The sequence below is a fragment of the Lontra canadensis genome, unplaced genomic scaffold (genome assembly GCF_010015895.1).
Source record: "Lontra canadensis isolate GAN:19392208 unplaced genomic scaffold, GSC_riverotter_1.0 scaffold180, whole genome shotgun sequence".
NCBI classification, from domain to species: domain Eukaryota; kingdom Metazoa; phylum Chordata; class Mammalia; order Carnivora; family Mustelidae; genus Lontra; species Lontra canadensis.
In genome coordinates, this window is record NW_022631174.1 from 1,604,889 (window position 1) to 1,619,691 (window position 14,803).

General features: G+C 39.9%; 1 protein-coding gene across 2 annotated transcripts in view; it reads right to left on the bottom strand.

Annotated features, from left to right (window-relative positions):
- The window catches only part of RPA1 (replication protein A1), a 71,669-nt gene that overhangs the window by 17,785 nt on the left and 39,081 nt on the right, over positions 1 to 14,803 (bottom strand). The window contains exons 6-8 of one of the 2 annotated variants that reach the window (XM_032846677.1): positions 4,414 to 4,509; positions 1,437 to 1,569; positions 291 to 393 (exon numbers count right to left, since the gene is read on the bottom strand). In XM_032846677.1, the coding sequence (XP_032702568.1) occupies positions 291 to 393; positions 1,437 to 1,569; positions 4,414 to 4,509 (332 nt within the window). The remainder of the gene's footprint in view (positions 1 to 290; positions 394 to 1,436; positions 1,570 to 4,413; positions 4,510 to 14,803) is intronic. The other variant, XM_032846678.1, reaches the window with a different exon arrangement.

The window sequence follows — 14,803 nt, forward strand, 5'->3', positions numbered from 1 at the left end:
GATCTCAGGGATGAGAGACTTGAGTCCTGTGTCTGGCTCTAAGCTGGGCATGGAGCCTGCTTAAGATTCTCTCTCCTCCCCACTGCACACAACCCCCTCTGAGGAAAAAAAAAAAAAAAGTCCTTTAACCTTTTGCCCCCAGAGAGCACCAGAAGACTATAAAAGAGGACAAACAATAGTAACAATCCCGCTTATTTTTGGTCTACTACTGTTTTTCATCACATAGGCTTGCACAGAGATGAGCCCCATTTCTCAAACTACTCCTATTTCCCCACTTGACAAATACTCACACTTTCATCAACTAGTTCTATGGAGAAAAGCTTCCCTTCCCCTCGGGAATTGCTCCAGGTACGGATCTGACTTTTGTTGGTAACTCGAGCACAGATAGTCCACCTAAAAACCAAATAGATTATATCAGTGCTCCGAGTTTTACCTGGGAAAGATCTAAAAGGCTTCCTATCGTCTTCCTGTAGCCTCTCTCATCTTCTGCATATTCCATTTTTCAATGTAAGCTGTATTTTAATCCAGCTAATTAAAACCCCAAGATGACACACAGGTTTGACGGTTTGTAGAATAAGCAAGTAGGAAAACATACAAGATGATTTAACACTAACTCATTCCCCTGTCAAATTAGTAAATTTATAAACCCTCTCCCTTTTCCAAAAAGCATCACCAAGGCAACGGTATCCCCTTAATGAAAGGTTCTAAGCTAGAAGATGCAGTAATACCAGCAATTATATTCTGCCACTATTTTCAATTATGGGAACTGATAAAACTGGTGTCAAGCTTCTGTCTCCATTCTAACCCAGCAAGACCCAATACATAGTCCAGGGGCCCGTACTGAACTCAAGTGCTGGGCACATTGGTTACCTTGGCCATTTACCCTGCACTGCAAAAAATTTGAAGGTTAGATAAAAACATATCTGAAAGAATTCTGAAAAGAGAACTCAGGAATTTTCAATGGCTAAAATTAACTTTTAATGGAAAATATCTGTTCAGGGTATATTAATGTAGCTACACAAACAGTACAGATTCTCTTAGTCAAGTAAATCGTAGTAACAATTTTTAGACTAAAAGTCACTTATTTATAGCAAGAGAAGATGAAACGCCTTCTAAATTACAACAAATATTTATTTTTACTCATAAGATGATAAATGGGTTCTTTAAGCCTTAAATATTTTTCAATTCAAATTCTTTCAAAACAAATGAAACTCCATAGGCTATAGCAGATTGCTTTTCTTGCCATTCTTTTACAGTAAGAGAGTTAGAGGTTGCCACAATTTGTACCCACCTCCCCCTGTGGAAGAAAAAAAAAGATGAAACTTACTTTATGTGTGGTAACCCTGAAGTTCACGCATAAATAACTCAAGAGCCCGTAATAACCTCTAACATCATATTGTAGGTACATTCTGAACTTACACCATGGACTAACTCACTTGGATTGGTAAGGGGTGAGGCTGGCAATGGGTACCACTTTGACCTGTGTTCCTCCAGAACTATTCCCGAGGCTGGTACCTCCAGCTTTTCCAAATGTCTTTGAGGCCCCATAAGTCTTAGGTGCAGTGGAACCTTTAAAAACAAACACAAAGGAGGACCATCATTATTCTATGTAAATTTTATATACATTTTGTATTAACTCTCAATGACTGAGGAGTCGCTGGTGAAATCACACAAAATAAGAGGTAAAGTTTTACCTTTTAAGTAATCGAGAGATATGGAGATCAAATAGAGACCAGAATAGGAAGCTAGAAAAGTGACTGAGAATTGAAGGCTGGGAACACAGAAGTTTAATACTATGTATCTGCTGACTGAAGCTCTGACTGAGGTCAAGGTAATAATTGTACTGAGTCCAGACACTGCTCTTTTGGAGACCCATCCTTCTACACACCCCCTCGCCCCCCACAAAGATTCTATTTATTTATTTATTTGACACAGAGAGACAGAGAGAGAGAGAGCGAGAGAGCGAGCGCACACAAGCAGGGGGAGCTACATCCCAGGACCCCAGGATCATGATCCAAGCGGAAGGCAGATATCCAACCAACTGAGCCACCCAGATGCCCTGTAGGCGCATCCTTCTTACACTGTCCTTTGTATCAATGGGCAAGATAATGGGTCAGAGAAAGAAAATCAACCAACCCTCTTGACTGGTAAAACTGAGAGCAGGTCACTAGTTGCCTAAGGAAAAAAAACAAAAACAAAAACAAAAGGAAAGGCTAGGAGGTAAGCGACATAGTGAATAAATCATCTGAGGTGAAGGACACCTATCACAAATATTTTACCTCAAAACATCTTCAGAGAACTCTGTGTTCAACTGGTCTAAAGGGCTGAAGAGTCTACAGTGAAATCTATGGGACTGGGTTTAGTTGGAGCAAAGGGTGAGAATCAGTTCTTGGTTCAAGACAGCTAGGCAGCTGGGCACCAGGATCCTTTCCGCTTCTTTATCCAAGCCTGAGCAGCTCCCACTGACTTGGAAAGAGCAGGTAACTAAAGCCTATAAACACATCCGTTCCTTTATACGCACAGTTCCTATAAAGTTTCAACCTCTAAATGCAGAAAATGCAATTTAGTCCAATTACTTCATATCTTCTCTACCGAAGCATTTCTTTAGGATGGAATTTGGCCGGAAATGTAAATCTACCATTACTCAGCATTTCTTTATTGAGTTTCCGCAGCCTGTAAGACACTATTCTAGGTATTTGTAGCACTTAGTAAAAACTATACATAGACTGTCCTGGATCTTAACATTTTCTATTCTAACTGGGGAGTCAAGCGAGAACTATACGCACAACAGTAATAACTGCCTCAAGATTATGCAAGGAAGCCCATGAACTTTGAAGAATATATGCATGTGTATACATACCTAATACTCTAAGATATAATTATATAACACACACACACATGCTTCCCCTCAACACACAGCCAGTCTTTTCTTCTTTTGCCACCCAGCTGATGTGTGTTTGGACAACATTAACTGATTAAAAAAAAAAAATGTTAACATAACCCAAAGATCAACAATTGGGAAAATAAATCTGTGGGAGAAGGGAGAATAACAACATACTATTTGTAGTTCAGCCTAAGGAATTGACTATTAGATTATTTACCATCTTAGATACTAAATCTATTCTAAGACCTCCTTCAACAATACAAATTTGGGAGTTGTGTATAAACAGATCCAATTATGGGGCACCGGGGTGGCTCAGTCAGTTAAACGTCTGCCTTTGGCTCAGGTCACGATCTCAGAGTCCTGGGATGGAGTCCCACATCAGGTTCCCTGCTCAGTGGGGAGCCTGCTTCTCCCTCTGCCTCTGCCTGCTGCTCCCCCTGCTTGTGCACTCTGTCACATCAATAAATAAAAAAAATCTTAAAAAAAAAAAAATAGATCCACTTGTAAAGGGAGAGAGATAGGAGATAAATTGACAGATACTGCAAGGTAGTTAAAAATATCAAAGACCAATGGGGAAAAAGTCCCATGTCCTGAAAGTTTCACAGCAACATTAGTTATGTCTTAACTTTGCTTTTCTTAAAATCTCAGCATTGAAAATTAGCAACTAATGGTTGAGGGGAGTTGAGGAGGTGATGTATAAGAAGCTGTGACAGAAAAAAGAACCTCTAAAAATAAATACAACCTCTAAAAATAAATTCAACCCAAATCATCATTTTCAATAGCAGCTCCTAAAGCAAAGGCCAGAAAGTAAACAAAATGATTCCATTATAGCCTCTCAGGACCTACTGCAGAGAGTTAAAGGGGAAAACTATTTCTCATCCAGGAGTCTGGGAAGCAGAACCTATGACCAATATAAATGATACCATCTTCACGTTAAGATAAATATCCATGAGAACCCCACGTGGGAAACTTGGAGAGAGACAAGTGGATTCCAAATAGTTAAAAGGCGAGAATTTAAAAGGTATGTAAATTCAAAAAGTCAAGAGAGTGTAAAAGGTAAGATATGAGCAAGTACCAGATCAACTACTATTAACAGAGGACAGTGCATCATCCTGACAAAAAGAAGCACATTAAGTATCATTAAAAGACTATTTTTTAAAAGATTTTATTTATTTATTTGACAGAGAGAGAGAGAGCACAAGTAGGCAGAGAGGCAGGCAGAGAGAGAGGGGGAAGCAGGCTCCCTGCTGAACAGAGAGCCCGATGCGGGTCTCGATCCCAGGATCCTGAGATCATGACCTGAGCCAAAGGCAGAGGCTTTAACCCACTGAGCCACCCAGGTGCCCCTAAAAGACTATTTTTAATCAGTTGTTCAATCACACACTTTACAGTAAGAACTGGGCTTCTCCTTTGCAAGAAACATGATCATGAATGGCATTTTGAAAATTCCCTTTAGTCCCAGGTTACATTTCAAAACATTCAGAATCCTGGTGCATATAATTAGCACATGTCCTCATGTGGCTGTTTACCCATTGCTGAGCTCCCATTCTGCTGCTGGGGCTTGTTGCTGGCTGGTGGACTGGCCGCTGAGACAGGGGGAGGAACTACCTGCTGCTGCCCGTGTCCTGAGGATCAGAAGAAAGACAATTTCAGTGCAAATAATGCAGGTTAAAAGATTTAAACTTAAGTAGAAGAAATACTCAGAGAACGTGTAAATTTTTTATTTTGTCAAAGACTTTCATGGGTCAGAATTCATGCTGGGGTATTCAACTGCGTGCTGTCAATCTGCTAGGGGTTCACTTCTGTTTTCATTATATAAAAGGTTGGCTCCATTTACCTTTCACCTGCTTATAATTGATAGCTTTCAGTTTTAATGAGGTTCTCTCCTAAAGCCTTGCCCATTTCTCCTGCATGAACCTGAAGTAAAGTCACTGGGCTGAATCTGTGACATTACCACTATTTCCATAGCAACAAATCGATGTCATCAACAGAACTGTGTTCACGGCAGGCTCTATCAGAAGAAAAAGCTGGGTGGTAAGAAAAACCTAAAAGCAGTTCAATTGTCTCTGAAGTGCTCCTGCTTCAAAGGGAAAGGAGACATTCAGAAAGGATTCTACCCTTTCCCTCCCAAACAAAGCAACCTTATTTTGCAACTGACAGTTGGTGGAAAATAAGAATTGAAAGAGCCTTAGGTACCGTGAAGTGCTAGGGAACTGTCACAGCAGGGAGAGATGAGACGGAGTTCAGAAGCAGGTGTGTCAAGGCAACGGGAAGATTAAAAGGAAAGGAGGGGAAAGGAACATGTCTCTCAAGCAGAAAATAAGAAATGCCATACCACGAGACTATTTATTTATTCCTCAACCCTTTCTACAAATGTTTAGGAGTTTAAGAATGTTAAAATTGCAAAATACACCTAATTAAAAAAAGAACAGGCTTATGGGATTTGATTTTGCCTTTGTGAAGGCACTAAAAGAAGTCAACCTAATCTAGGCGGCTCACCAAGAGTGCCCGCCGCACAGGAGTATAGCTCAGAAAGATTTCCTAGAAAGTCCTACGAACAAAAATGGCGAGCCCTGCTGAAAAGGCTCCCTGCCTGCCACCTTGTCTCTGCCTTCTCCAAACACCAGGCTTATTTCTGCTGGTTTTCCCAAGGCCCTCACTCAAATGGGCCTATTATACACTGACTTCATTTCCTTCTGCCAATAGTTCTTTTAACTAGTACAACAAAATGAGAGTTAACTATGCCATTAGAGTGAAATAAATTTAGCATAAAATTAAAAAGGTTAAAACAGAATTGGCTTATTCTTCAGTTCTTCCTATGGGGAGAAAAATTAAGACCTTAATTTTATTTTCTTTAATCCCCAATTTCACCCAACCCCCCTCCCATCTCCCTTCTGATCATTGGCAATTTGTTCTCGAGTTAAGAGTCTGTTTCTTGGCTTCTCTTTTTCCTTTGTTCATTTGTTTTCTTTCTTAAATTTCACGTATGAATGAAATCATAAGGTATTTGTCTTTCTTGGACTCCTTTATTTCACTTAGCATACTACTCTCTAGTTTCATCCATGTTGTTGCAAATGGCGAGATTTCAATCTTTTTTTATGCTTGAATAATACTACATTGTATATATGTACCACATCTTCTTTATCCATTTATCTATCAAAGGGCACTTGGACTGCTTCCGTAATTTGGCTTCTGTAAATAATGCTGCAATAAACATGAGCTGCATGTATTCTTTTGAATTCAAGTTTTTGTATTTTGGGGGTAAATACTAGTAATGCTATTACTGGATTCTAAGGTTGTTCTATTTTTAACTTTTTGGAGGAACCTCCATACTGTTTTCCACAGTGGCTGTACCAGTTTGCATTCCCACCAAAGGGCAACCGCACCAACACTTGTTGTTTCTTGTATTGTTGGTTTTTAGCCATTCTGACAGGTGTTAGGTGTGAGGGGAGATCTCACTGTAGTTTTGAACTGCATCTCCCTGCTGATGAGCGATGCTGAGCACCTTTCACTGCATCTGTTGGCCATCTCAAGATCTTCTTTGTTGACAGGTCTGTTCATATCTTCCGCCCATTTTTTAACCGGGTTCTTTATTTTTGGGATATTGAATTGTATGTAACAGTTCTTTATATATTTTGGAGGCTAAGCCTTTATCAGATCTGTCATTTGCAAATACCTTCTCTCATTCTGTAGGTTGCCTTTTAGTTTTGTTGACTGTCTCCTCTGTTGTGCAGAAGCTTTTTATTTTGATGTAGTCCTAGTAGCTTATTTTTGCTTTTATTTCCCTTGCCTCAGGAGATGTATCTAGAAATATGTTGCTATGACTGATGTCAGAGAAATTACTGTCTCTGCTGTCTCCTAGGTTTTTTATGGTTTCAGGTTTCACATTTAGGTCTTTAATCAATTTTGAGTTTATTTTTGTGTATGCTGTAAGAAAGTTGTCCAGTTTCATTCTTTTGCATGGAGCTGCCCAGTTTCCCCAACACCATTTGTTGAAGAGATTGTCCTTTTCCCATTGTATATTCTTTCCTCCTTTGTTAAAGATTAATTGATCATATAATTGTGGGTTTATTCCTGGGTTTTCTATTTTCTTCCATTGATCTGTCTATTTTTGTGCCATTACCATACTGCCTTGATTACTATGATCTGTACTACAACCTGAAGTCTGGAGTTATTGCTACTTCCAGTTTTGTTTTTCTTTTTCAAGATTGCTCTAGTTATACAGGGTCTTTCGTAAATATTCCATACAACTTTTAGGATTATCTGTTCTAGCTCTAAGAAAAATGCTGTTAATACTTTTAAAAATTAATTAATTTATTTGAGAGAAAGCAAGCAAGGATGCACACAAGTAGGAGGGGCAGAGGGAGAAGGAGAGAGAATCTCAAGCAGATTCCACAGTAAGTGTGGAGCCCGACATGGGGCTCAATCCCAGGACCCTGGGATCAAGACCTGAGCCGAAGGCAGACGCTTAACTGACTGAGCCACCCAGGCACCCAATATCTTGAAATTTTAAAGTAAACCTTTTCTTAAACCAGTAGGGAAAAACTGAGTTGCTCAGTAAACAGTAATGGAGCTAAGTAACTGGAAAAAAAAAAAAGTAAAACTATTCTTAACCTGCTTCATGAAATATATTCAAAAGACCCAAAAGATTTTAACATTTAAAGATGGGGCTATAAAAATACACAAACCCCACTCCACCCTACTTCCATGGTCTTCAACGTATCTAAGGTCCCATCCTCATTACCATGCCTGCTTCATCAAGTGTCTCCCTGAAGAGGACATGGTCACAGGACAGTGCTGATCTCTTAACATTTAATTTCTTTAAAAACATAACTAACCTTTATGAGGTACCTAGAGTAATCAAATTACAATGACAGAAAATAGAACAGTGATTACTAGGAACCGGAAGGAGTAGGGAATGGGAAGTTATGGTTTAATGGATGGAGAGAGTTTGAGACAATGACTGAGAAAGTTCTGTACAAGTGCCTGGCTGGCCCTGCCAGGAGCCAGTGGAGCACACTACTCTTGATCTCAGGGTTTTGAGTTCAGGTTGCACACTGGGTGTAGAGATTACTTATTAATAAAATCTTCAAACAAACCTCTGGAGATGGATGGCGTTGACAGTTATACAACAACGTGAATATACTTAATGCCACCAAACTACACACTTAAAAATTATTAAGATGTAGGGCGCCTGGGTGGCTCAGTGGGTTAAGCCGCTGCCTTCGGCTCAGGTCATGATCTCAGGGTCCTGGGATCGAGTCCCGCATCGGGCTCTCTGCTCAGTGGGGAGCCTGCTTCCCTCTCACTCTCTCTGCCTGCCTCTCTGCCTACTTGTGATCGCTGTCAAATAAATAAATAAAATCTTTAAAAAAAAATTATTAAGATGTAAATTCAGTTAAGTATTTTATCACAATTTTCAGTAACATAACTTGACTATTTACCTGTTCTAGGTTGAATATTTTTTGACATTTTAACATATGAGTTAAAATGAATGTATTATAATTTCTTTTTTCTTTTTTTTGGTGTTGGGGATTTTTAATTAAAAAGCAAACAACAAGGGCACCCGGGTGGCTCAGTGGGTTAAAGCCTCTGCCTTCGGCTCAGGTCATGATTGCAGGGTCCTGGGATCAAGCCCCACATCAGGCTCTCTGCTCAGTGGGGATCCTGCTTCCCCCTCTTCCTCTGCTTGCCTCTCTGCCTACTTGTGATCTCTCTGTCAAATAAATAAATACAATCTTAAAAAAAAAAAAGATTCTCTTTCCATCACCCCTGCCCTTCCCCCCAAAATAATAATATCTTAAAAAACCCAGAGTATCAATCAGGCTTTTGGTTTGTGTTTAAAAAGCCATCGTTTGGGCGCCTGGGTGGCTCAGTGGGTTAAGCTGCTGCCTTCGGCTCAGGTCATGATCTCAGGGTCATGGGATCGAGTCCCGCATCGGGCTCTCTGCTCAGCAGGGAGCCTGCTTCCCTCTCTCTCTCTGCCTGCTTCTCTACTTGTGATCTCTCTCTGTCAAATAAATAAATAAAATCTTAAAAAAAAAAAAAGCCATCGTTTAAAGGTAATCATCAGGAGGTGCGTGGGTGGGGAGCCTGCCTCTCTCTCTTTCGCCCTCCCCCACTCCTCCCCCTATTTGTGCTCTCTAAAATAAAATAAAATCTTTGAAAATTTTGGAATATTTTGACTGGGGGCAAGTGCAATAAACCGCTAACTAGTTAAAGCAAAATCTCATCTGTAGTGTGGCGAAGAATTGAAGCCCAAATCCCTGTTCCATTACAGCTCTCTGGTGAGGACAAGGGACTTCAGTTGAAAGTTTATTCCTTAGGAACCAAGTGTTGTTTATTTACCGGGGAAAAAAAAATAGAAAAGAAAAGAAAACAACAAAAAAAGTTGGGGCAAGAGTGATGACAAGCTTTACACAAAAGCAGTACAACGGTAACTCCCTTTGGTTAAAAAGTGTAATAAATGTCTTGTACGTCTGTTCACAGGTACTAACTCTGAGCCACACAGAACTATGGTGCACAAGAAGCTGGAGCAGTTCTGCTAGCACAACAAAGCATATTTCTTTCTTTCTTTTTCTTTTTTTAAAGTAAGCTCTAGACCCAACTTGGGGCTCAAACTCAGGACCCCAAGATCAAGAGCTGTATATTCTATCAACTGAGCCAGCCAGGGATCCCTAAAGTGTATTTCTTTCTTTTTTAGAAGATTTTATTTATTTGAGAGAGAGAGAGAGAGACAGAGAGAGCAGGAGGGGGAGGGAGAGGGAGAAGCAGGCTCTGCGCTGAGCAGGGAGCCTGATGTGGGGCTTGATCCCAGAATCCTGGGATCATGACCTTAGCCGAAGGCAGCCGCTTAACTGATTGAGCACCCAGGTGCCCTAACGCTTATTTCTTTTAATAAAAAAATGACAGTATGTATATTTTTTATACTAAGGTAGATTAATAAGGAAGCAGGTAGAAAACAATTTCACGGTAGCTAAAAAGAATGGCTGATTTGAACTTGCTGATAGGTTGAGAAGCAGAGGAGAGTAAAGGGTGGCCAGCAAGGGATTCATCTGGAATCACATCCACAGGTGGTCAATCCCAAAGCCAACATGCATGTCCCAAAAAAATCCAACAGGTGATCTATGTGTTATAATTTCTTAGCAGTACATAATACAGTCTAATACACAGCACAGTCTATTACAATCATTGTATTCTCAGACTCGATGAAGGATATAGTATATTTAACAAGAAATCAATTAGGCCTTATAACAGATATATTAATAACAGCTACCAATCTCTGAGTGCTTAGTATGCACCAGGTATGAGGTTAAGTGGATTATTCCATTCACTCTTTAGGCCTATGACAAAGATGGTCTTATTATGTTCATTTCACAGATGAGAAAACTAAAAAGGTCAAGTAACTTGCCCAAAGTCATACACAGCTAGGAGGAGGCAGAACCTAGTCTTTTTTTTTCTTTTAAAACTGGGTTTTTTTTTTGTGTTAAACATTTATTTATTTATTTATTTGACAGACAGAGATCACAAGTAGGCAGAGAGGCCGGCAGAGAGAGAGAGAGGGGGAAGCAGGCACCCCGCCGAGCAGAGAGCCTGACTGGGGCTCGATCCCAGGACCCTGAGATCATGACCTGAGTCAAAGGCAGGGCTTAACCCACTGTGCCATCTAGGTGTCCCCCAAACCTAGTCTTTTTTTTTTTTTTAAGATTTTATTTATTCATTTGACAGAGAGAGACACAGCGAGAGAGGGAACACAAGCAGGGAGAGTGGGAGAGGGAATAGGCTTCCTGCCAAGCAGGGAGCCTGATGCGGGGCTTGATCCCAGAACCCTGGGATCCTGACATGAGCTGAAGGCAGACGCTTAATGACTGAGCCACCCAGGCACCCCCCCAGAACCTAGTCTTAACCAGGTTTGTCTAACTAGATCCATCCAGTTCACCACCATCTAGTTAATTTTTAACTGTAAGCAACTAATTCTAGCAGACAAAACTCTAGTTACACAGAACATAACTAGTAACCATGATACACAGCAGTCAGGAAAAGTTACTAAGTCATTCATTTATCAGAGCAACCCTTAACTCCTGCTATTGGACCACACCTGCAAAGCTGACACAGGAGGTAAGAGATAGCACTGAAACCAAATGGACAACGGAAGTCCTACTGCATTCTAAATAGCGACAATTGCCTTTCAATTTAATGCGCTGCAACACAGCTGCTGATCATTTCTACTATCAGTATAATGGTTAAGTGAGGCTGGCTCAGTCAGTGGAGCATGCCACTCTTGATCTCAGAGTTGTGAGCTCAATCCCCATATTGGGGTGTACAGATCACTTCAAAGAAATTTCAAAATATAGGACACCTGGGTGTCTCAGTTGGTTAAGCATCTGCCTTCAGCTTGGGTCATGATCCCAGGGCCCTGGAGTCAAGTCCCAAATCGGGCTCCCTACTCACTGGGGAGCCTGCTTTCTCCCTCTGCCTGCCACTCTCCCTGCTTGTGCTCACACTATCTCCATCTTGCTGACAAATAAATAAAATCTTCTAAAAAATAAAAAAAAAATTTTTTAATTAAAAAAAAAAATATATATATATAGGGGCTCCTGGGTGGCTTAGTTGGTTAAGCTGGGTGCCATTGGCTTGTGTTATGATCTCAGGGTCCTGAGATCAAGCCCCACATTAAGCTCCTTGCTCAGTGGGAAGTCTGCTTCTCCCTCTCCTGCTCTGTTTGTGCTCTCCTGCTCGTGTGCACTCTCTCTCAAATAAATAAAATCTTAAAAAAATTACACACACACACACACACATATATATATATATAAAACATGATAACTGAGCCACCAGCTGAGAAAAATTAGCTAACAGATATGCGGTATACAGAGTAACAAAAACTTAATTTCTTACAAGCAAGTACTTTCTTAACAACAACTATAAATAAATAAATAAATAAATAAATAAATAAATAAAAGCTCAATAGTTAAAAATCCCCTTTGGGGGGAAAAAATCATTTGATAAAATTAAAAAAAAAAAATCCCCCTTGGCAGAAAGGGATCAAAATCAGGCTGAAAAAAATTCCAACTAACACCTTTCAATAATGAAAAGTACTTTAAATATTGCTTGAGAAATTTATGTCTAAGTAAAATATTGTTGGAAATCGTATAGGCACACAGCAATGATATACATACTGATAAAAACATATAGTGGTAGATACAGAAGTTTAAAATCATCTAGTCCAATATCATATGAAACATGAAATGTTTTGAAGTTTTATTTCTCACATTTGGAAAATTCTGTAAGTATCTGCATTTAACGTGGTACTCTGCCAAATAATTTCAGTGCACGTTTTGGAATTCCTCTGCCTATTTCCGGGGCTGGGTTTAGCCAATTTTACCCCTCACCTGATATGTCACAGGTTCTGGGTTAAGTGCTGGGAGGATACAAATCTAACTTTACTTCTCTCCTCACTAATAACAGTTTCCTTGCCTTCACAATAGACAATTAGAAACCATTTCTGTGAAATACACCATAAGGTAACAGCCACTGTAACAAAGCTATTTCCATGATGACCCAAGTAACAAAAAAGTGTTATTGATCTGGTTACAGTGAAATTCAATAGCAAATAATCCTGAACAGTAAAATCTTCTCTCATGCCTCTGCACTTTAGCAGACCCTGAAGAAAGGGCAGAGTGAGTGGAATGGAGTATGGAGACAAAGGAGTTTTTTTCCCTGGTTCTATGGTTCTGACCCCAAGCGATAATTACCTTTCAACCCTTTCAACTCCAACTTTATCTCAAATACTTTTGCACCTGAAACAGAAAATGTCCAAAGCAACCACTCAAATACAACATAAAAAACATCAGAAATCCGGCCAAAGGTGATAAAGTTGAGCACAATCATCTCTCTCTCAACCCTACTGCATCCAAAGATTTCAGAGATGTTAACCATTGCTTTGTCCTGAAGGCTGAGAAGATAACCAATGTGCCCCCTGTACAAAAATTTATTACGGCAAAACAAATGTAATGTTCTAACTTAAGATTTTAGAATTTTACCTAAATAGGTCCAGCTTTCCCTCTCCAATTTAAGCATCAAATTACTATGTTTTGTGTACGTAAACATTAAAATCTAAAAGGTTCCATTTCTGGAGGAAGAATGAGGACCAAGTTTTCCCACTTCTAAAAATCATATAGAGCAATAAGAATGAATATCCACTCTAGACACAAATGTCCCACATAGAGCTGACATGTTCAGTGAATTGAGGGGGGCAGAGAAAACCCACAAATTCCAAATGATGTGACAAGTGAAGTGCAAAACACCACAAACCGAGAAACCAATTATAAGACAAAGTGACACAGGAGATTTAAATATAAAAGTGAAATCATGTTAAGTACTAGAATAAAACATGGGTGAATGCCGTCACAACTTTAGAGTAAGGAAAACCTTCCTAATAATGGCTCAAAACTCCAAAATCATTAAAAAAAAAATTGGAAAATCCAACTTCATAAAAACAGCAACAAAAGAACTGCTGTATAGCAAGAGGCCACGATAAGCAACGTAAAAAAGCCTTCATAACTCAGAGACAAAGGACTACTAATGTCCCTACTCTTTAGAGAACTCTCAAAGATGAAAAAGACAACTCAAAATAAAAATGGAGAATATAACAGTTCACAGAGAATTAAAAACTCTCAACTTAAAACATTGCTCAGAAGACAAATGAAGCACTACACTGAGATCCCAGTTTTCACCTATGAGATTGGTAAAAATTCCAAAGATTAATAACATACTCTTGTTGGCACAGCTGTGAAGAAACCAGTATTTTCAGGCACTCGGGTGGGAGTGCAGAATGTCACCATGCTACAGAGGGGAATCCAACCATATCCACCTACCACTGTTGCATCTATCCGTTGATCCAACAACCTTACTTCTGGCAGTCAAACCACCTCAGCCCACACACCTGCACACATATAAAGCTAGTCACTACAGTACTGTTTTGATTGTTATAGCAAACCACCCAAGGGTCATCAACCCGAGGCTAGTTAAATTATGGACCAGTCACACAACAGAACACCTTGTAATTGTTTGCTTTTGTTTTGGTTTTGTTTTGTTTTAAGATTTTGTTTATTTGACAGAGAGAGATCACAAGTAGGCAAAGTGGCAGGCAGAGAGAGAGAGAGAGAGGGAAGCAGGCTCCCTGCTGAGCAGTGAGCTTGATGCAGGGCTCAATCCCAGGACCCTGGGATCATGACCTGAGCCGAAGGCAGAGGCTTTAACCCACTGAACCATCCAGGTGCCCCAATAAATAACAATCTTTAAAAATAAAAATAAAAAAATAACTAATATAAGCTATTAATTTAAATGTATAAACTTAAAATTATTCAATACCTTTCCTTAAACATACGTATTTCTCAAAAATTGTGTCAGGGAGCCTGGGTGGCTCAGTGGGTCAGGTCTCTGCCTTCAGCTCATGTCATGATCTCAGGGTCCTGGGGTTGAGCCCTGCATCAGGTTCTCTGATCAGCAGGGAGACTGCTTCCCCCCTCTGCCTACTTGTGATCTCTCTCTCTCTCTCTCTCTCTGTCAAGTAAATAAATAAAATCTTTTTAAAAATTGTGTCAGAAACTTTTTTTAAGATTTTATATATTTAATTTGATAGAGAAAGAGACAGCGAGAACACAAGCGGGGGGAGTGGAAGAGGGAGAAGCAGGCTCCCCACTGAGCAGGGAGCCCAATGCAGGGCTCGATCCCAGGACCTGGGATCATAACCTGAGCCAAAGGCAGACACTGAATGACTGAGCAATCCAGCCACCCCTGTGTCAGAAATTCTTTTCCAAATATTCATTGATTACCATCATCTCTTCAGATTTAGTCAAAAAAATTAATAAAAAAACCCACAAATAATCCAATTTAAAATGGTCAGAAGACATGAACAGG